General features: G+C 36.5%; 2 protein-coding genes and 2 pseudogenes across 3 annotated transcripts; all 4 read right to left on the bottom strand.

Annotated features, from left to right (window-relative positions):
- Positions 1-5,055: 5,055 nt before the first annotated feature.
- Positions 5,056-6,498, bottom strand: LOC148295953 (uncharacterized). Its single transcript, XM_088250656.1, has 2 exons — positions 5,284-6,498; positions 5,056-5,067 (listed from the first exon to the last, which is right to left on the bottom strand). The coding sequence occupies exons 1-2, from the start codon at positions 6,496-6,498 to the stop codon at positions 5,056-5,058; spliced, it is 1,227 nt and encodes a 408-aa protein (XP_088106782.1).
- A 4,145-nt stretch (positions 6,499-10,643) lies between these two features.
- On the bottom strand, positions 10,644-11,483 carry LOC148295952 ((R)-mandelonitrile beta-glucosyltransferase pseudogene; annotated as a pseudogene).
- On the bottom strand, positions 11,444-12,272 carry LOC110745118 (7-deoxyloganetin glucosyltransferase-like; annotated as a pseudogene). Its single transcript, XR_015834701.1, has 2 exons — positions 11,743-12,272; positions 11,444-11,518 (listed from the first exon to the last, which is right to left on the bottom strand). The product of XR_015834701.1 is annotated as a 7-deoxyloganetin glucosyltransferase-like (transcript).
- A 3,374-nt stretch (positions 12,273-15,646) lies between these two features.
- Positions 15,647-19,076, bottom strand: LOC110745117 (7-deoxyloganetin glucosyltransferase-like). Its single transcript, XM_088249844.1, has 2 exons — positions 18,452-19,076; positions 15,647-16,760 (listed from the first exon to the last, which is right to left on the bottom strand). The coding sequence occupies exons 1-2, from the start codon at positions 18,978-18,980 to the stop codon at positions 15,820-15,822; spliced, it is 1,470 nt and encodes a 489-aa protein (XP_088105970.1). The 5' UTR covers positions 18,981-19,076; the 3' UTR covers positions 15,647-15,819.
- Positions 19,077-20,268: the final 1,192 nt, after the last annotated feature.

Here is a 20,268-nt window from a genome sequence, read left to right as displayed (position 1 = left end):
CAAATAAATTACATTATTCATCATCTGAACTATAATAATCTTCGTTATCGTCGCTGTGATCACTTGGGGTCTCCCAATCCTCCTCCTCCTCCTCCTCCTCATCCTCATCCTCATCCTCCTCCTCCTCCTCCTCCTCCATAAGTACATCATCATCGTTGTTCGGGGCCGTGGTTGGATCGTATCGCGGAAGAAAACCGAGGTCAATTGTAATTGACTGAATCGGTATTTCTCTTGAAGACACTCCTTCAAGCTGAAAGGGTTCTTGTACGACATTTGTATCTAGAAGTGTTTCTGCATCATGTTCCATGGAAGATTCGAAACGTTGGTCAGCGACGTCGTTGTCAGATGGGTCTTGTTCTGGTATAGCTGTTCGGTTCATTTTTATACATGATTTTTCATGTTATTCACCCACTATTTTGAGTTAGTTCTTGACATTTTATAACTTTTTACTTCCTTTTTGTGTTTTCTTAGATTTCACCTTGGTTGGAATGAAAATGAGCTAAAAGTGCATTATTAGTTATAAATTCTGTTTTTGTTCATTTTCGTAGGTCAACTTCTTGGCCTGGGATCAACATGCTTTGGTGCTCGGATGAGGTCATGATCTTCATGAGATTTGTTCCAATGGATGTTAACTACAACATATCCAAATTTGAGCTCCATTGGACAAGTATTGCCTATCCAACCAATCCAGCATGTTACCACAGCTCTGGAAATCCGGATTTGGCCAGCTTTTACCTCCTTTGTGTCATCTTAATTTCTTGTTACCATAACTCTTGGTAACAAGGAATTACCTTTGTAAAAGAAATATTTTCTGAAGTATTTGGCATCTTTGTGAGTCAATGCTTCATAATGGCAAGGGGACAATGGGCAAAAGCTTTAGAGAAAGAATGAGTTTTATATTAAAAGTGTGAGTAGGAAAAGATGGGAAAAGGAGCAAAAGCAATTGGCAATCAGATATGGAGGGAGCCTTTGAACGTGAAAAGCAATTTTCATTCTATCATTCTACACATTGAGAGCAGATTTTGGAGAGTTTGGAGCTAGGAGAAGCCAAGGTGCAGCCAAGCAAAGTGGAGAAGAAAGCTTCCACCATTGATGACCTTGAAGCTTTCATCATTTTCTCAAAATCTGTAAACTCTTTCTAATTTTATATTGAGTTTGTATTTGGAATAAGTATGAGCAACTAAACTCCATAGCTAGGGCTTAGGTTGAAGCCCTAAACATGATTACCTTATTGTTTTGATGCTTGAGTGTATGAATTTCTAAATATTGTTGATGAATTCCAATTCACCAAATTAATCTATCCTTGATGTGTGTTTTTCCTTGGTTGGCCATCTTTGAAAGCATGCCTCTTGAGATTGTTGGGATTATGTGTATCTTCATGTTTTCCTAAGCAATAGATGGATGGAGTAAGAACCATCCATGTGAATTGGTTTCTTGAATACCTAATGTAAACACCATGCTATTAGGATTCTTGTGATGTTCATATTCTCTTTGAACTTAATGGGTTTTCCTTGTAATCGAATCGAAGTACGAACCATACCTAGGTTCGGTTATGAGGAGAGCACAAGTATTGTAGCACGAACCATGCACTTTACGTATATTAGAGAGAATCAATGCGTCTTGAGCCACGACCCATGGTCTTGATTGCGAACATCTTCATCAACACGTTTAGAGTTCATCACTTGAGTATTCATGAACTTTGGTAGAATTGTTTAGGGTGGATTCCGAAACCCTAGTGTGTGTTACATTTTAATTTCACATCTTGATAATTCATCTCTGCCATTCTTGTTAAATTTAGAGTTCATTTACATTCATGCAATAGAAATAGGTCACTTGAAACAAATCAAAACCCCCCCCAAAATGTGTGTGTGAGTTGCGTGTTTGACACGTTTTGTGTCTTTGTTACTGAATTTTATTTGTTTCTGTAATTGTTTTGGACTTTTGGTCCGCGTTGTGTTCTTGAATTTTCTGTGCTGAATCCAACCGTATAAAGAACTTGAATTTTGGACATACGGTTGGAAAGTTATAGGTCAAAAACTGGACAGAGGTCGAAACTGAAAAACAGAGAAAACAAATCTGCCGAAAGCGACCGGTCGCTCATCACACGTTTATTGAAATTTCGACTCTGCTTCTAACGACCGGTCGTCACTGTTCACACGACCGGTCGCACTGTTCACTGTTCACGACACTGTTTATGGCACTGTTCACAGGTGATAAACAGGTGATAAAATGGCGATAGAAAATGCTGTTTGTGTTTTTCTTTAGTTTTCTTGTGTTGTTTCATTTCTTTTGCACTTCTTTACTTATTTTTAGTTTCCATTTTTGCATTTGCGTATTTGTGGTGTGTCAATTAAGTGTTCTTTACGTACTCAAACTAGAACTTATAGGAAACCGACAAGTTCTTCGTGGGATCGACCCCGTACTTACATAATCTATACTTCGATAGATTCGTGCACTTGCGGGTATTTTTAATTGGTTGTTTGCACATTAATTTGTGTCCTTTTAGGAATGCAACAATAGCATACACATTCCTCTGATCCATCTGCTGAACAACTTTCCACCCGCTCCCTGCTTTAGGGTCATCTAGATAGACAATCTGTTTTGCCATGTTTGCCAAAATATAAGGGTCGTCATCATACCAAGTTTTGTTTATGTTCACAGATAGTGAGTTTGCCATAGAAATTAATGTCCGTACTTTCGCCTCCACCCAGAACAAGGACACCGCTGTTTTGCGTACACAACTTGTCATCTCGTGCAGTCCCCAAAAACTTGACGCCGTTAACATGACAACCCGAGAACAATTCAGTCCTAATTGGGCCGAATGCTAAGTTATATAACTCTTCACTGTAAGAGGGGGAATTCTCTGATTTCAACTTATTCACCTAATATTAATTAAAAACATTCACATATTAGTTTCAGAAAATTAAATACTACAATATATATGACAAATACAAAACACTTATAACTTACATATTCCAAAAACCATTTTGGAAACAATTCACGGTGTTTCTTGGAATACAAATGTGATGGATGTTCTCGCTTCATCATCTCTTCATGCTCCTCTAAGTATGCTATTATCTCATCACAATTGTTCAATACGAACCAATGAGCTACCTCCATGTCATTCCTGGAAAATGACTCTCCTCGTACAGGATCTCTGATCGGTTCATAATTGTATATCATTTTGTACCCTTCTAGCTTATGATTTGGTTATGTTTTTTAGTTAAACTTGTGCTTTTAATCCTTTTTGTGTTTATCTTTCAGCTTTAGGTAACAATGATGGCTTTGGATATGAAATGATGTAATCCATGCATGTTAAAGCCTGATTTGGATAAAGGGAAGAAGTGCTTAAAGACAAACTCATTTTGGCTACAGCCCCCTGCCAGTCCAGTTCCGTAGGTCATATTGCAAGTTTTATTTCAGCAACCTACACAGCTCGGATGAGGCAGCATTCTTCATGAAAGTTGTTCCAATGGGTGTATACTATAATATATCCAAAATTCAACCCCATTGGATAAATATGGAGTCTGTTACCTAGCAAACACAGAGCCATGCTCAGGATGGATCTTATCAGCGCGGAAAATGAGTTAGCAATTTGTTTCGGTCTTAACTTCTTCCTCCGACCTTGGATTGGCCCAAATAACATATGGCTGGAAAGAAGACATTCTGAACTTCAATTTCGAGTGCTTAAAGTCCTAATTTGATTAAGAGAAGCCCAAGTTGTAAGCCCTTGAAGTTGCTGGTCATGCTGACCTCAGCATGTGCTGGTTGGATGCTTGGTCATGGTGAGCTAGGTATGAGCTATCATTTCTGGTTGGAAGCTTGGTCATGGTGACATGAAGATGAGCTAGGGCTGCTGGTGGGATCTATTGGTGAAGTGCATCAACCAATTCAAGATTTTCTAATACAAGTGCATCACCCAATTTAGATTTTCTAATACAAGTGCATCAACCATTTCAGATTTTATAAAACAAGTGTTGTATGCATTAGCCATATTGAATTCAGATTTTTCACTTCCTTAGGCCTATAAATAGGGAGGTTCTCTAAGCTTGTAAACACACCCCAAGGGGGGGAGCTCTCAAACACTTCTCTAGAGCTCCCTTCCCTTCTCTCCCTCAAATTCTCTTAGTTTCATTTTCTAGTTTTCAATTGTTGTAATGAAATATTTGTGCTGAAATTCTCCTTAAGTTTTTCTTAGTTCCACTTTACTTTTCATTATGTAAATTCTTTTCTTTAGTTTCAAGTTTGATTAGTTTCCAAGTTTCAATTATGATTTTTGTTCTTATTCATTATGCTTATAAGTTAATATGCTAGTTTGAATGATTGATCACCATTTAGGCTTGCATGTTAGCTATCTTGGTTTGAATTAAGAGTAGACACCATGCTTTAATTCGAATTGAACTATGAATAGGAAGAGTATGTATGGACATTCGACAACAGGGATTAGATACATGCTTGGTTGTTTAAATTGTTCTTCTATGCTTAATGGGTTCCTAATGCTTAATTTTAGGTTAGACAACAAATGATCAAATTAGGGAATTAGGAACACAAGGTTATGACCACACACCATGGCTTAATCATACATTAGCTAGAATCAATCCGTTAATCTAATTGAACTTGGGAACTTATCTGCTTGAGTTAGTTATTTTCTTTCTTCCTTGTTTTATTTATTTCCCTTCTTTTTCATTTCTGTTTTGTGTAGGGAAAATGAATTGAATCATTCAATCACCAATCCTCGTGGGATCGACCTCGCACTTACATATGCTATACTACCAAACGGCTCGTGCACTTGCGAGTATCACAAGTTGAGGATGCAGTTGAACCCATTTTGGTGCAGCTGTATCTACGCAACAATCTCCAAAGGGTCGTGCGCTTTGGGCAAAAATAGAAAGTTGCTCATTTCTCACACCGCCGTCATTATTGCGCTGAGGTCGATTGAAAGCTGTGTCTACATCCTTTAAATACATTGCACAGAAAGTAAGCGCCTCATATTGAACCCAAGCCTCTACAATGGATCCTTCGGGCTTCGCTCTGTTGCGTACGGTTTTTTTCAGCTCACCAAGAAGCCTGTCAAATTAAAACGAAAATATGCAAATTAGCAAGTAACAAACATGTGATAAACATGCATACAGAAATAATAATGATTATATACCCTTCTACTGGATACATCCAGCGATAGTTGACTGGACCAGCGAGCAATGCCTCTTCTGGCAAGTGAACCATCACGTGAATCATACTCGTGAAGAAAGCCGGAGGGAATATCATCTCAAACTTGCATAACACTTGGACAATGTCATGACTCAATTGATCAATGTCTGTCTTTCGCAACGTTTTTGCCGTCAATTGGGAAAAAAATCTTGACAACAATATGATTGGCTTGACTACATCTTCCGGCAATAAGTGTCGAATCCCCACAGGAAGTAGGCATTGCATAAACACATGGCAGTCATGGCTCTTCAGTCCAGTAAACTTACCCCCGTCAACATTCACGCAACGGGCAATATTAGAAGAATACCCGTCAGGAAACTGTACAGACGATACAAACTGTAGAAACTCTTTTTTGTCATTCGGTTTCATGGAAAAAAATGCAAGATCCCTTATAACTTTATCACTGGCTCTTTTCAGCCATAAACCTCTTCGTATGCCCATTCTTTCTAAATCAAGACGAGCTTTTATCGTGTCCTTAGTCTTCTCCTTGATATCTAGAATCGTTCCAATCAATGTGTCAAACACATTTTGCTCAACATGCATAACGTCGAGATTGTGCCTCATTTTTAGTTTCGACCAATATGGGAGCTCAAAAAACATAGACTTGTGCGTCCAGTTCATATGTGTAGCAGGTCTGGTCCGACTAACTGTTTTCCCGAACGGAGCAAAATCCAAACGGTTCAGCTGTTCCAAGATCTGATCACCAGACAATTCTCTAGGTCTTGCATGACGCTCTTTGTTCCCGTCAAACTCTTTATCCTTTTCCCGCCACTCGTGGTCCCATGGCAACCATCTTCGATGTCCAAGATAACACACTTTTCCAGCGTGCCAACCCGAAGTCACATCTTCCTTGCATACAGGGCATGCCATATAACCCTTTGTGCTCCACCCCGACACCATTGCATATGCGGGAAAATCATTCACAGTCCACATAACTGCCACCCAGAAAGTGAACATCTTCCCGGTGGATTTATCGTACGTGCGCACACCGTTTATCCATAAATCCTTGAGCTCATCAACCAACGGCCTTAAGTACACATCGATTGACCTGCCAGGATCCTCAGTTATCAAAACAGTCATCTTCATATACTCTTTTTTCATGCATTTCCAAGGCGGCAAATTATATGGGAATACGAAAATCGGCCAAGTACTGTGGTATTGGTTTAGAACCCCGTACGGATTGAATCCGTCTGTGGCAAGTCCCAATCTAACATTCCGGGGATCAGCAGCAAACTCGGGGAACGTTCGATCGAACTCTTTCCATGCCTCCCCATCTGCAGGATGCCGCATCACATCGTCGTCTACCCGTTTTTCCTTATGCCATCTCATGTCTGTGGCAGTATGTGTCGACATATACAATCGTTGCAATCTTGGTTTTAGGGGCAAATAACGCATGACTTTTTGTGGAACCTTAGTCATTCTATTATGAGACGTCTGTTTGAACCTCGACTCATTGCATATAGGGCATGTATCCAACGTTTCATATTCTTTGTAGAATAACATGCAATTGTTTTTGCATGCGTGGATTTTTTCATAACCCAATCCAAGACCACTCAACATCTTCTGTGCCGCCCTGTGGTCTTTCGGCAAACAATTGTCCGTTGGAAACATTTTCTTGAAAACCCCCAAAAAGTAATCAAAACACAGATTCGACATACGATACTTTATTTTTCCCTGCATTAGCTCCACAATCGCCGTCAGAACGGAAAAGCTCTCGCACCCCGGGTATAACTCTTGGTTGGCATTTCTTAACAGGTTTTCATACTTTTCGAACTCTGCACTGTCCATTTCTGTAGGCACGTCATCTTCCCCTTCCTGATTGCTGCTGGTCGATGCAAATGGAAATGCATCATTTATAATATCCCTAACTTGTTCATTAGGATCAACACTGGGTTCAACATTATCTACTCTTGTGGCCCTTGAAGACGAAGCAATGTCTAATTGTTCCCCGTGATGGTTCCAAGTGATGTATGTCTCAATCATTCCATTCCTCACTAAATGAAATCGAACATTTTCAATTGTGTCCCACAACGTGTTGTTACAGCTCCTACAAGGACAACGGATTCTAGTTGCACCCGGGTTGTGTGTCCGTGCAAAGTCAATGAAATCCTCGATTCCATCCAAATATTCGTCTGCGCACCTATTCGGATTCTGTATCCACCTCCTGCTCATCGTTCCTGGCAACACAATCACAATACAACAATCATGTTGTATTCGTACAAAATCTTTCCTTATGCCTCCAGTAAGGGCCTATCCCATTCAGAAATGCATAGTCACGTCACGTAATTTACAGCTACATGAGATTAGATTTCGACGTGGATGAATTTCGGCAGCATCTCGGTACAGTTCTTGAGGTGTACCATAGATATAAAATACCTACGTACCACCCGAAGAACATACCGAGATGACATCAAAATCTCCACAATCGAAACCTAATCCTGTAGCTATAAACTACGTGACACGACTATGCATTTCCAAACTGTCCAAAATATGGGACAATTCAAGAATTAATTGGACCGTAGTCGTGGTTTACCCACCCATGCGCGGTCCAACTAACCTCGAACGGGAACTAAGCTTTACCAAAAAAATAAATATACGAAGTTAATTTCAATTAACTTCGTACATCAACGTACATGCATAATTTAACTACATATTACAAATATAATTTCATAAATCAATATAAATATAATGTAATAAATTTTTTTTTTAAAATTAAAAAACGACAAAAATACCTTATCAATCGTTCTCCATCAATCGCTAATCACATATAATATCCCTATAGACAATGAAATTAATAGTTTTAGTATAAATTTACATTAATACTTTTAAACTAATGACAAAAGATACATACCCAACGAACTTAGCAGTGGTAGAGGTAGTTCAACTCATACAGGAAATGAAATTGAATAGCTTTTTGGGACTGAAACGTTTCAGAGAGAGGAAGAGAGAGGGAGAGGTAAGCTGCAGATTTTTTTTGCAGTTTGCCTCTGGCATGGCTGAACTCGATGTAGACGACGTTTTTTTGCGCGACGCATATAATTCGTCGCGCAAGAATACATATGGTCGTGCAAAAAATCCACTTTGCGCGACGACATTTTTCGCAGCACAAAGACCCCAAAATCGTGGTGCAAAGTTTGACATTTTTGCGCGACGAATATATTTATCGTCGCACATTTAGTTTTCGTCGCGCAAAGGTTTTTCTCGTCGCACAAACATCAGTAGCCGACAACGATCATATGCGACGTTCATATTTTGTCGAAAATATTTTCGCGCGACGAAATATTTCTCGTCGCAATAAAATTTTGCTGTCGCGCAAAATGTTTTTTCGACGCGCAAAAATGCTCTGCCAACAACGATCATATGCGACGATTTTGTATATTCGTCGCGCAAATTTTCGTCGCTCAAGAGTAAAAATCGTCGCGTAAAGAAAGGCGCGCGACGAAAAATATAATTGTCGCGCTAAGATGTCATGTGCGACGAGAAAAGTCGTCGCGCAAGGGTTTGGCGCCAGAATATTCTTTCGCGGTTTTTCCCCCTTGGTTTATGCGACGATTGTTTGTGTGGTCGCGCTAAATATTTTTGCGCGACGACAAATAGTCGTCGCTATTCTTTGCGCTACGCATATTATTGTCCGTCGCGCAAAAGTGTTATATGCGACGCATATGTTGTCGTCGCGCAAACTATCGTCGCGCAAATAGTAAAACGTAGTAGTCTCTCTCTCCATCTAGCTAACTACGCCTCTTCTCACAAAGAAGAAGATCAAGAACAACCTACAAAACCCACAGCTTTGCCCTCAAAACCCAATTCTTCCTCTTCCTCTCTGTTTTCTTCTCTACCCAAATCCAAACCCCAACTGCATCTCTCTTCGAATCCCTTCTGCAACCTAAACAAATCCAAACAAAACCATCTTTTTTGAATATGACAACATGTCTTGGCATTAGGTGGCCATTGTTTGAGCATTTTGGTCCAAATTTGTGTTTGTGTTTGCTGCTTATGTAGATTATGTGTGTGTATGTGTTTGTTGCTTATGTAGTCTCTCTTAAAGTGGTGGAGTGGCCAAGATCAAATTGAATACATGTTAAAATTATTTTTATTATTTGCTTCACTTTTCCCTTTAGACTTGCGGATTACGCATAAATGTTAAAATTAAAAAAGAAAAATCTTACCAGTCAAACAACTAAAGGTAGAAAAATAAAGGGTAGATTCAGTGGCGAAGCTAGGATTTCATGTGTGTGGGGGCCTCTTACAAATTATAAAGAATAAAAAATTCGAACTAACAATATATACGAAAAATAGTATATATATATATATATCACATATGTCAAGAATTATATTGCTTATTGGTTGCAATCATAATTGTCCTCAACAAAAGGATAGACAAATACATTCTGAGCAAGAAAAATTACAAGAGATAGACAAAGAGTAGCGATTTAGCAAATATATTTAAAGCTTTCCCCCCCATTAAACCTAATAGAAAGCAAAAATCAAAATTTCACAAACTAAAAAAAACCTTAGGTCCCTTCATGCATTCATATTATACATGAAAAAAATGTTTTATGTAAAAATATTGACTAAGTATGAAAAATGGTTTTTCGGAATAATCATTTTCTCAAGATAATTTTTGGCGGCTTTTATTCCTTACACATCAAATAAGAAAACTTGATTTCATGGGATTTTAGTATGAAGTATATATTGACTTAATGAGCCTTCATTTTTAGCCTAAATCATATTTTGCACTAAAACCGATTTATCATATTTTGATTTGGTGGGAATTTGATTTTCTAGTATTTTTATTTGAATTCAAATAGGGGGTACTTCCTTATTTACATTGTAAACTTAAGTAAATGGAGTAATATAAAAATATATAAAAGTAAAAGGACAAAGACATTTACTTAAATGTTGAAAATTGAAATAAGGTAATCTGTACACTTGGAGTGCACCACTACCAGCTGAGCAAATGGGCAATTTGAAGCACCTCCATGTACCTTAATAGGTCCGCCACAACACATGTGGGTACATATTAAAACTTTAAGTATTTGAAATAATATACATATAGAAATACATAACAGTATATTACTTTTAAAATATAAAATAATTGAGTGGGGGCCCGTGACCACACTGGTCCCAGTGTGGCTCCGCCCCTGGGTAGATTTGATGAGGATTTTGTTAGTATCAGTACGTATCAATTACTACATGTTAAAAACTTATATATTAGTTTAAAAGATGTGATGCAACTGCTCACGTAAGCGATTGTCTTTAACATCACTTTTAATTTAATTTGTGACTATCATTTGTTCCGACACTAAACGTCATCTATTGTGATTTTTATTAGAGAGTTAAAATAAACATGTGCTATTGGCTTGGTAATGTCATAAGAGAGTACATGTTTCTATCACCGATTTTTTATTTTTTTATTTGGTGGGAATTTGATTTTCTAGTATTTTTATTTGAATTCAAATGGGGGATACTTCCTTATTTACATTGTAAACTTAAGTAAATTGAGTAAAATAAAAATAAATGAAAGTAAAATAAAAATAAAGCCCACTGTAGCCCTTAGTGTGGTTCCTCCCAACTCAAAAGGGGGGCCTTGGTAATGTCTAAGAGAGTACATGTTTTTCTATCACCTTGGTAAGCTATTGCCTCACCAATTAGGTGCTCTTATATGGATGACATCTAACTTTTCCTTAACAGAACTTGATTCACTAGATTGTCAAAGCCTGTGGATGAAGAACCATGAGGACCAGTTGCCTCTTCTGCCAGCTTCTTCCACTCCATGGCCTTATTTTTCATTTTCTTACCCTTCTCTCCCTCCATGAACTCTTTAATAAGCTTCTCTACTTCATCTCTCTTGACATCATTATCAATCTCCATGCCAATGCCCCATTCATTGCAAGTATAGTAACAGTCAGTTTGTTGGTCACCAAAAAATGGCCAGCAAAGCATAGGCACACCTGCAGTTAGACTCTCAAGGGTTGAATTCCAGCCGCTGTGCGTCAAAAACCCTCCGACTGATGTGTGGTTAAGGACTTGCTCTTGTGGGCACCAACTTGCTACTAGACCTCTTTCTTTTGTTTCAGCTACAAACTCTGGTGGCAAAATCGCTGATCACCAACAACCAAATCTGGCCTAATTACCCAGAAGAAAGGAAGCTTGCTATTTGCGAGTCCCCAACCAAACTCAACAAGTTGATTTGGTGTCATGACCGTTATGCTCCCAAAGTTCACATAAACAACTGAGTTTGGTGCCTTGGAGTTCAGCCATTGGAGGCATTCAGTTCAGTCCAAAAATCCATTCGTTAACCAGCTCTCATCTACATATACAACCAATTAATAATTAGCTAAATGGGGAAAATATCCATTTGAGGTAGGTTTAAAAAAAAGCAGTTACACTATCGATCATATATAAGGTACGATGCTATTCTCATTTTCATTTCGTCATTCTGCACTTCTTTTTGTGAGTGTTTTGAAATCGTAAAATAAATAAATTATGAGAACAGAATGACAAACTGAAACTGTAAATTTGAATTAATCTCACCCTTGAGTGGTGCAAGTCCTTTTTCGACCAAAGCGCGAAATTGTTTAAATCCCATGAAGCTGCATGCAGCAATAGTGAAGAAGAGTGCAATAGGGAGTCCAAATTCTTCGGCAGCTTTGATTGCGAACGGCGACATGAAACCATCGGAAACAATGCAAGTCACTGGAGGATTATTATTGGAAGTTGCTGCGTCCTTGAAGTTTTATGAGGAGGTTACGAAACGGAGCCAAGAAACCATCTTTTACAACGGCCTCAGCAAGCAAAGTGACATCTTGCGTTGCAACTTCATCTGAGTCCGGAAGGCCATCGGGGATGGTTTCGAACCGAAAATCAGGCAAGCCATCAAGAGAGTTGGGGCCTTGAGACTTAAGAAAGCGCCTGTGGTTGAACTCTGTGTTGACAAAGGTTATGTGGAAGCCTCTGTTGTGAAGGAGCTTTGCCAACTTGAGCATGGCTTTTATATGGCTCTGAACTGGGACTGGAACACAAACAGCATGAGACTTATTATGAGCTACTATCGTGGAAGTCATGTTTCAGATATTTTTTGTGCTCACTCGTACAAGTGGAGAGATTATTTATTTATAGGACTGGTGGGCTACCTAACTTTCAACGAATGGCTGGTGTTCCCCATCTTCTTTTTCCTTTTTTGGCCCTACATGATGAAAGACGTCGGTCGATTTACCTTGTCTATATATAAATAGATAAGTCTGAGGTGATCATAATTATGGTGATGGGGGTTGGAGGGTACTCACTCAATGTGAAACTTGGTAGGGACAGGTTCTTCAGGGTGCTCGAGGTTATGGGAAATTTATTATTGAGTAGAACTTGCGTGCAAGGTTGATAGAGTCTGATTCATATCTGTAGCTGTTGAGCTTATCTCAAATTAATGCTAATGCATTGATTCCAATCACCCCTATTTCCGTTTTTTTTATTTATGTTTTTTTAGAAAAGAAAAGATGACAGAGAAGCCTGGACGGCAGCCAAAAGCTAGGTGTTATTGGATGGATCATAGTGATCAGTCACCTTGTGAATTGTACTTAAAATATTTGAGAGCTAGGTATAGCTAGATGGAGACCCGATAAAAAAAAAAAATTGTGGGGGTAATTCGTAAGATAGGATCTCAGGTTCTTCTTCTTGTGCACATTAATTAAAGTTGTTTGTCTTGTCCTTGTATTTTAATTTTGTGGCTGCGTCTTGGTGTTGAATCTCCACCTGCATTTTAGTGTCGGATCTCTACCACCATCCTTTTTGCAGTTTCTTTATGTTTCACATAAGTCGCAGAGACTCTTTGAGTTCTCTATGTAGTTTTCACCTCTCCTTTTGTAAGAGATTTTTACCTCTCATTTGTAAGAACTTTTCATCTCTCCTTTGTAAGAGTTTTATTTGTATTATTATGGCTTGGTTTTTTTAAGCTTGATCTCTTTTTGATTATTCTGAGTTTGCAATCTTAGTTGAGATGCCTATGTCAGAGTTTCTTCAATCTTGAGTGATCGTTAATGGAGGCATATAAGATTGTTTTATTTTTTATGTTAGATTGTTCCGTTATTGTAATGGCCCTTTGTGACTAATGACTTTTATTTATTGAATTATGAATACAATTCCGGAATTTCTTTATTTAAAAAAATATATATATAAAAAAGCGCCAAGCAAATAAAGACAAAATATGTTACGGAGTGCTAGTGGCACCCTAAATGTGCTACATAATTGGTTTACATTTCTTTTTCATAAAAAGTATAAACTAGTTCTAATATTAAGCCTTATTTGGATTGCATATCCAATAATGTATGTGTTATGTATATATATAGAGCTTTAGTTGAGGGATCCCTCAAATAAGAGCCCATTCAGTATTGTATTTCACTAATCCAAACTGTCTATTTTGTAGAAACTTATTCAAAGATCATCTCTACAAAAAAATCAATTGAATACGATATCATTTGATCACTCAATTGAATTATTGAAATTTTAGTACTTTCTTAAAGCACGGTGTTCATAGATTTTGTAGGACATAATTGGATATTGAAACGGTTTCGATTTGTCTAATTTTTTGCAAGGATGATATATGAATGTAGACTTAAAAAATACATGGTTTCGATCGTTGAAAAAATATTTGTAAAGGACCCTAAAGGGTGTCCCTCAAATAAAATTATTTGAGGATATATATACAGTCCCCTTCCATTGAGGGATTCCTCAAATTATTTGAGGGACACCCTTTAGAGTCCCATACGAAAAAAAAATTCAACAATGCAAACCATCTATTTTTCACATCTTCATTCAGAGATCATCCTTTCAAAAAATCATGCAAATTGAAAATCATTAAAGCATCTAATTGAGACCAACAAAATCAATGGACACGGTACTTAAAAAAAGTACTTAAATTTCAATAATTTAATTGAGTAGTCAATGATATGGAATTCGAGTGATTTTTGTAGATATAATCTTTAAATGAATATCTATAAAATAGACGGTTTGAATTAGTAAAATACAATGCAGAAGTGGGCCTTACAAGAGTACCCCTCAAATAACTTATTTGAGGGATACCTCAATATAAGCTCTCTTTACATATATATATAATTTCCATAAAAAAGTATAAACTAGTTTATATATAACACGGGCTACATTTTTTCTAGACCAACAAAAATTTACTATATATTGCACCAATAACATCTAGTTGTTACTAATGACAATGTTCTTAAGGATGACATCCCCTTTGTCTGTTGATTTGATCCTTGAATTAGTAAATCAACGGTTATGATCATTCCTTGAGCCTTTGGAGAAACTAGAAGCTGGGTTTCAATTAAAACCAATTAAATTTTGTTTTTCCAGATTAAATCACCATTAATGGCAATTAATCTTTAACCTGTAAAATTATTTATTGCAATTGGTTCACAATGGTTTGGGCTTCCAAAACATTCAAGGCTGACTTCTGATTTTGGTAAAACAAAGTCCAAGCCACTGTTGTTGACATGGGCCAATAGTCAGATGGGCTGGCGCGTGGAATTTAGGCTCAAACAGTGGCCTTAATATGGGAATTGGATACATAAAGCATGAGGCTTCTGATTAGCTACCTCTATCGAAACCATGCCTATCTCTGATCTTGTGAGTTAATATGCAGATGTTACTTGGTGCCTATATATTGTTGGTTTTTGGAACAAATGTCCAAGTGAAATTTTCATCCTCATTTTCTGGAATTATATACAGCTTGAGGTGGCATGCCTTTTCTTTTTCTATGGTTTTTGTTTTGAGTATGTGGAATCGCATTGATGGAGATAACATAACAAGTAAGTATGAACATGTGCCATGCATTTTTATATGATTTTTTGTTTTTGTTTTTGCGTATTGATGAAATAATTGTATTGATGACTAACTTTCGCACAGGTCTATTAGATCCAAGTATTATTTAAACTGAGATGTATTAAATCTTCCAACCGCGATATATACGAGATTTGATCTTGCTAAAGAACCAACAAGGGAAAGGTGTACACATAATAACAAAATCTAGGTTTTTCTTTTTGAGAGGAAGCAATACATTGCATTTATAAATCAAGCACAAAGATTATTAGTTGTAAAGGGTAGTACAAAAACAAATACCCATACAAGGTTAATAAAAATGTGGAAGCAGAGTAACCCACCAAAGGTTAATCCAGATAGGCACCCATATCATTAATTGTATGTTCTCATGAAAAATATTAAAAAAAATACAAAGAAATATAAGTGGACAAAAGAGAATTAATTGGCAATGGCACCCATATCATTATTTTTTGGCCATAATGTTCAACTGCACTACCAACCATACAACCAAATAGTTAAAGGGTGAACAGACAACTGCACATCTCATATCGGTACGTACCAATTACTAAATGTTAAAAAATTATAAAAGATGTGATGCAACTGCTCACGTAAACGATTAATTTGTAACTATCATTTATTCAGACACTAAACGTCATCTATTGTGATTTTTATTAGAGAGTTAAAATAAACATGTGCTATTGCCTTCATAATGTCTAAGAGAGTACATGTTTTTCCATCACCTTGGTAAGCTATTGCCTCACCAATTAGGTGCTCTTATATGGATGACATCTAACTTTTCCTTGACAGAACTTGATTGACTAGATTGTCAAAGCCTGTGGATGAAGAACCATGAGGACCAGTTGCCTCTTCTGCCAGTTTCTTCCACTCCATGGCCTTATTTTTCATTTTCTTACCCTTCTCTCCCTCCATTAACTCTTTAATAAGCTTCTCTAATTCATCTCTCTTGACATCATTACCAATCTCCATGCCAATGCCCCATTCATTGCAAGTATAGTAACAGTCAGTTTGTTGGTCACCAAAAAATGGCCAGCAAAGCATAGGCACACCTGCAGTTAGACTCTCAAGGGTTGAATTCCAGCCGCTGTGCGTCAAAAACCCTCCGACTGATGCGTGGTTAAGGACTTGCTCTTGTGGGCACCAACTTGCTACTAGACCTCTTTCTTTTGTTTCAGCAACAAACTCTGGTGGCAAAATTGCTGATTCACCAACAACCAAATCTGGCCTAATTACCCAGAAGAAAGGAAGCTTGCTATTTGCGAGTCCCCAACCAAACTCAACAAGTTGATTTGGTGTCATGACCGTTATGCTCCCAAAGTTCACATAAACAACTGAGTTTGGTGCCTTGGAGTTCAGCCATTGGAGGCATTCAGTTTCTTCTTTCCATAGACTGTACCCAACAGAGTTCTTCAAAGGGTCTTTTGGTATCTGATTGAGAAGTGATTCGATAGGGCCAATGGTATAAACAGGTGGAATATTAGGCATAGATGAGAGTGCACTCAGAACTTCTTTTTCCAAAGTATCAAATGTAAGAAGAACAAGTGCTGCAGCTTTATGAACTTCATCTGTTGCCACCATGCTCAAGTTAAGCATGACATCGTCCGGATTTGTGGTTCGAAAGAAGGATGGGAGATTCCTTAAACGTATACCTTCCATTCCTGGAATCCAATCTATGACCTCGTCCAAAAATCCATTCGTTAAGCAGCTCTCATCTACATTAACAACCAAGTAATAATTAGCTAAATGGGGAAACATCCATTTGAGGTATGTTTAAAAGAAGCGGTTACACTATCGATCATATATAAGGTACGATGCTATTCCCATTTTCATTTTGTCATTCTTCACTTCTTTTTGTGAGTGTTTTGAAGTCATAATTGTCCAATATAGGTCCCTATAATTTCTATTTCCTAGATATATACCCATCATTCTATAAATCTATGTGTAAAACCCAATTTCAAACTTAAATGACTAGTAGGATATAAGAGGTCATAGTATTCCTACGTTTTTACATCCTTGCCATCAAACTTCATATTTTATTTATAATTTATTCCAAGCATTTCATTAACTACCATAATTGTAATTAAAACTCCCTATTAATAGCATATCAATCACCCCATTTCTTTTGGTTGCCATTCCCTCTAACATATCGCCCCCTAAAATTGCAAAAAAAAAAAATGTAAATTACATATCCAATAATGTACATATGAAAAATATAAATATAAATATATATGTATAAAAATATAGGTATATTATTTACCAAAAAAATTAATATAAAAAAGGTCAATTACTTTGTAATTGAAATTTCCGTACATTTTTCATAAATTAAATATAGGTACACAATAATTTATAGAAAATAGGTGCGTTATATAATTGAAATTTATGCACTTATAAATTAAAAATAGGTACATTATTTAGAAGAAAAAATAATTTCATTATACTAGGTAATTGTTTTTACTAGGTATACATTATTAGAGAAAAAAATAGGTACATTATTTAGAGAAAAAAAATAAATACAAAATTTAGCGAAGAAATAAGTTCATTATACTAGGTAAATTGTTTTACTAGGTACATTATTAGAGGAAAAAAAAATAGGTACATTATTTGGAGAGAAAAAATAGGTTCATTTTAAAAAAAATTGTTTTCGTAAAACAAACAATAAAAAGATGATCAAATTATTTTTCATAAAACAAGTAATAGGTGCTTTATTTAGAGAAAAAAAGGTACATTATTTAGAGAAAAAAAAATAGGTACATTATTTAGAGAAAAAATAGGTTCATTTGAAAAAAATGTTTTAAAAAAACCAATAAATAGATTATCAAATTATTTTTCAACATAATTAAAATGTGCACTAGTATTATTCATAAAACTATAATAAAATAGATTACTAGTCGTATAATTCATAAAAGGAAAACAACATTAATTCCTAAATTTAATATTGAATTTAAATTACTAATACGTTAAATAGATTACCAGTCGTAATTCATAAAAGGACAACAACATTAATTCAAAAATAGATTACTAGTCGTAAAATAGATTAATATTTAATTTCAAATAAGTTTCTAAATTAATTCCTACATCTATTACAATCATTTAGAGATCTTTCCAAATTCAACGTGTGTCATTAGTTACACCCTCCCCATAACACATTAAGTCATAAATAGGGGTAGTTTTGGAATTCGAAAAATACAATAAATCAGATTTTAAGTTATATTAGGTAACTTGCTTAGTTGGATCCTAGTCAACGGGTATTATTTGAAAAAATTGGGTATTTTAAATACAAAAACAAAAGGAAGGGTTGTAGGTGATTTAAAATGAATTTTATGGGTCTAAGCTCAATTTACTAAATAAATAATTTATGAGAACAGAATGACAAACTGAAAGTGTAAACATGAATTAATCTCACCTTTGAGTGGTGCAAGTCCTTTTTCTACCAAAGCGCGAAATTGTTTAAATCCCATGAAGCTGCATGCAGCAATAGTGAAGAAGAGTGCAATAGGGAGTCCAAATTCTTCGGCAGCTTTGATGGCGAACGGCGACATGAAACCATCGGAAACAATGCAAGTCACCGGCGGATTATTATTGGAAGTTTCTGCGTCCTTGAGTTTTAAGAGGAGGTTACGAAACGGAGCCAAGAAACCATCTTTTACAACGGCCTCAGCAAGCAAAGTGACATCTTGCGTTGCACCTTCATCTGAGTCCGGAAGGCCATCGGGGATGGTTTCGAACTGAAAATCAGGCAAGCCATCAAGAGAGTTGGGGCCTTGAGACTTAAGAAAGCGTCTGTGGTTGAACTCCGTGTTGACAAAGGTTATGTGGAAGCCTCTGTTGTGAAGGAGCTTTGCCAATTTGAGCATGGCTTTTATATGGCTCTGAACTGGGACTGGAACACAAACAGCATGAGGCTTATTATGAGCTACTGTAGTAGAAGTCATGTTTTTGATCTTTTTTGTGCTCACTCGTACAAATGGAGAGATTATTTATTTATAGGACTGGTGGGCTAGCTAACTTTCAACGAATGGCTGGTTTTTGCCCATCTTCTTTTTCATGATGAAAGACGTCGGTCGATTATTTACCTTGTCTATATATAAATAGTAAGTCTGAGATGATCATAATTATGGTCGGTACTCACTCAATGTGAATCTTAGTAGCTGGGGACAGGTTCTTCAGGCTGCTCGAGGTTGGGAAATTTATTATTGAGTAGAACTTGCGTGCATGGTTGATTGAGTCTGATTCATCTCTGTAGCTGTTGAGCTTATATCAAATTATTGCCATGTATTGATTCAATCACTGCTATTTTAGTTTAGTTTATTTTTTTAATTTAGAAAAGAAAAGATTACAAAGAGAAGCCAGCCTGGAGGGCCCCCAGAAGCTGACTTTTTGCGGTGGTAGTTCGTAGGATAGGATCTCAGGATCTTCTTCTTGTGCACTTTAATCTTTAATTAAGGTTGTTTGTCTTGTCCTTGCATTTTAATTTTGTAGTTGCCCTGTTGGATCTCTACCTGCATTTCCGCGTCAGATCTCCACCACCGTTTTTTTTGTGGTTTCTTTATGTTTGGAATAAATCACAAAGACTCTTTGAGTTCTCTACGTAATTTTCACATCTCCTTTTGTGAGAGCTTTTTACCTCTCATTTATAAGAACTTTTCATCTCTCATTTGTTGTGAAAGTTTTATTTGTATTGTTATGGCTTGATTTTTTTCAAACTTTATCTCTCTTTTTGATTATTTTGTGTTTGCAATCTTAGTTGGGATGCTTATGCCAGAACCAAGCAAATAAAGGCAGAAAGTATGTTACAGAGTGCCGGCCGCACCCTAAATGTGCTACATAATTGGTTTACATTTCATTTTCATAGAAAGTATAAACTAGTTATAATATTAAAGCTTAATTTGGATATTGCATATCAAATAATATATATATATATATATAGTCCCCTTTCATAAAGGGATTCCTCAAATAATTTTATTTAGGATCCCCTACGAAATTTTTTTCAACAATCCAAACCATCTATTTTTCACATCTTCATTCAAAGATCATCCTTTCAAAAGAATCATCAAGGCATCTAATTGAGACCAACAAAATCAATGAATACAGTGATTTAAGAAAGTACTTAAATTTCAATAATTTAATTGAGTGATCAAATGATATCGGATTCAAGTGATTTTTTGTAGAGATGATCTTTGAATGAATATCTATAAAATAAAAGAAAAATTAGGTATTAGA

This window comes from Prunus avium, chromosome 3, assembly GCF_965620075.1.
Source record: "Prunus avium chromosome 3, drPruAviu1.hap1.1, whole genome shotgun sequence".
Taxonomy (NCBI): Eukaryota; Viridiplantae; Streptophyta; class Magnoliopsida; order Rosales; family Rosaceae; genus Prunus; species Prunus avium.
This window is presented reverse-complemented; position numbering and strand designations above follow the sequence as displayed.

What these genes read in the sequence shown, in the direction of transcription:
- LOC148295953 (XM_088250656.1), bottom strand. Translation starts at nt 6,498, where the DNA reads ATGCGGCATCCTGCAGATGGGGAGGCATGGAAAGAGTTCGATCGAACG.
- LOC110745117 (XM_088249844.1), bottom strand. Translation starts at nt 18,980, where the DNA reads ATGACTTCTACTACAGTAGCTCATAATAAGCCTCATGCTGTTTGTGTT. An exon ending in AGGACTTGCACCACTCAAAG is followed by an intron (nt 16,761 to 18,451) that starts GTGAGATTAATT and finishes TTGTTAATGTAG; the next exon opens with ATGAGAGCTGCTTAACGAAT.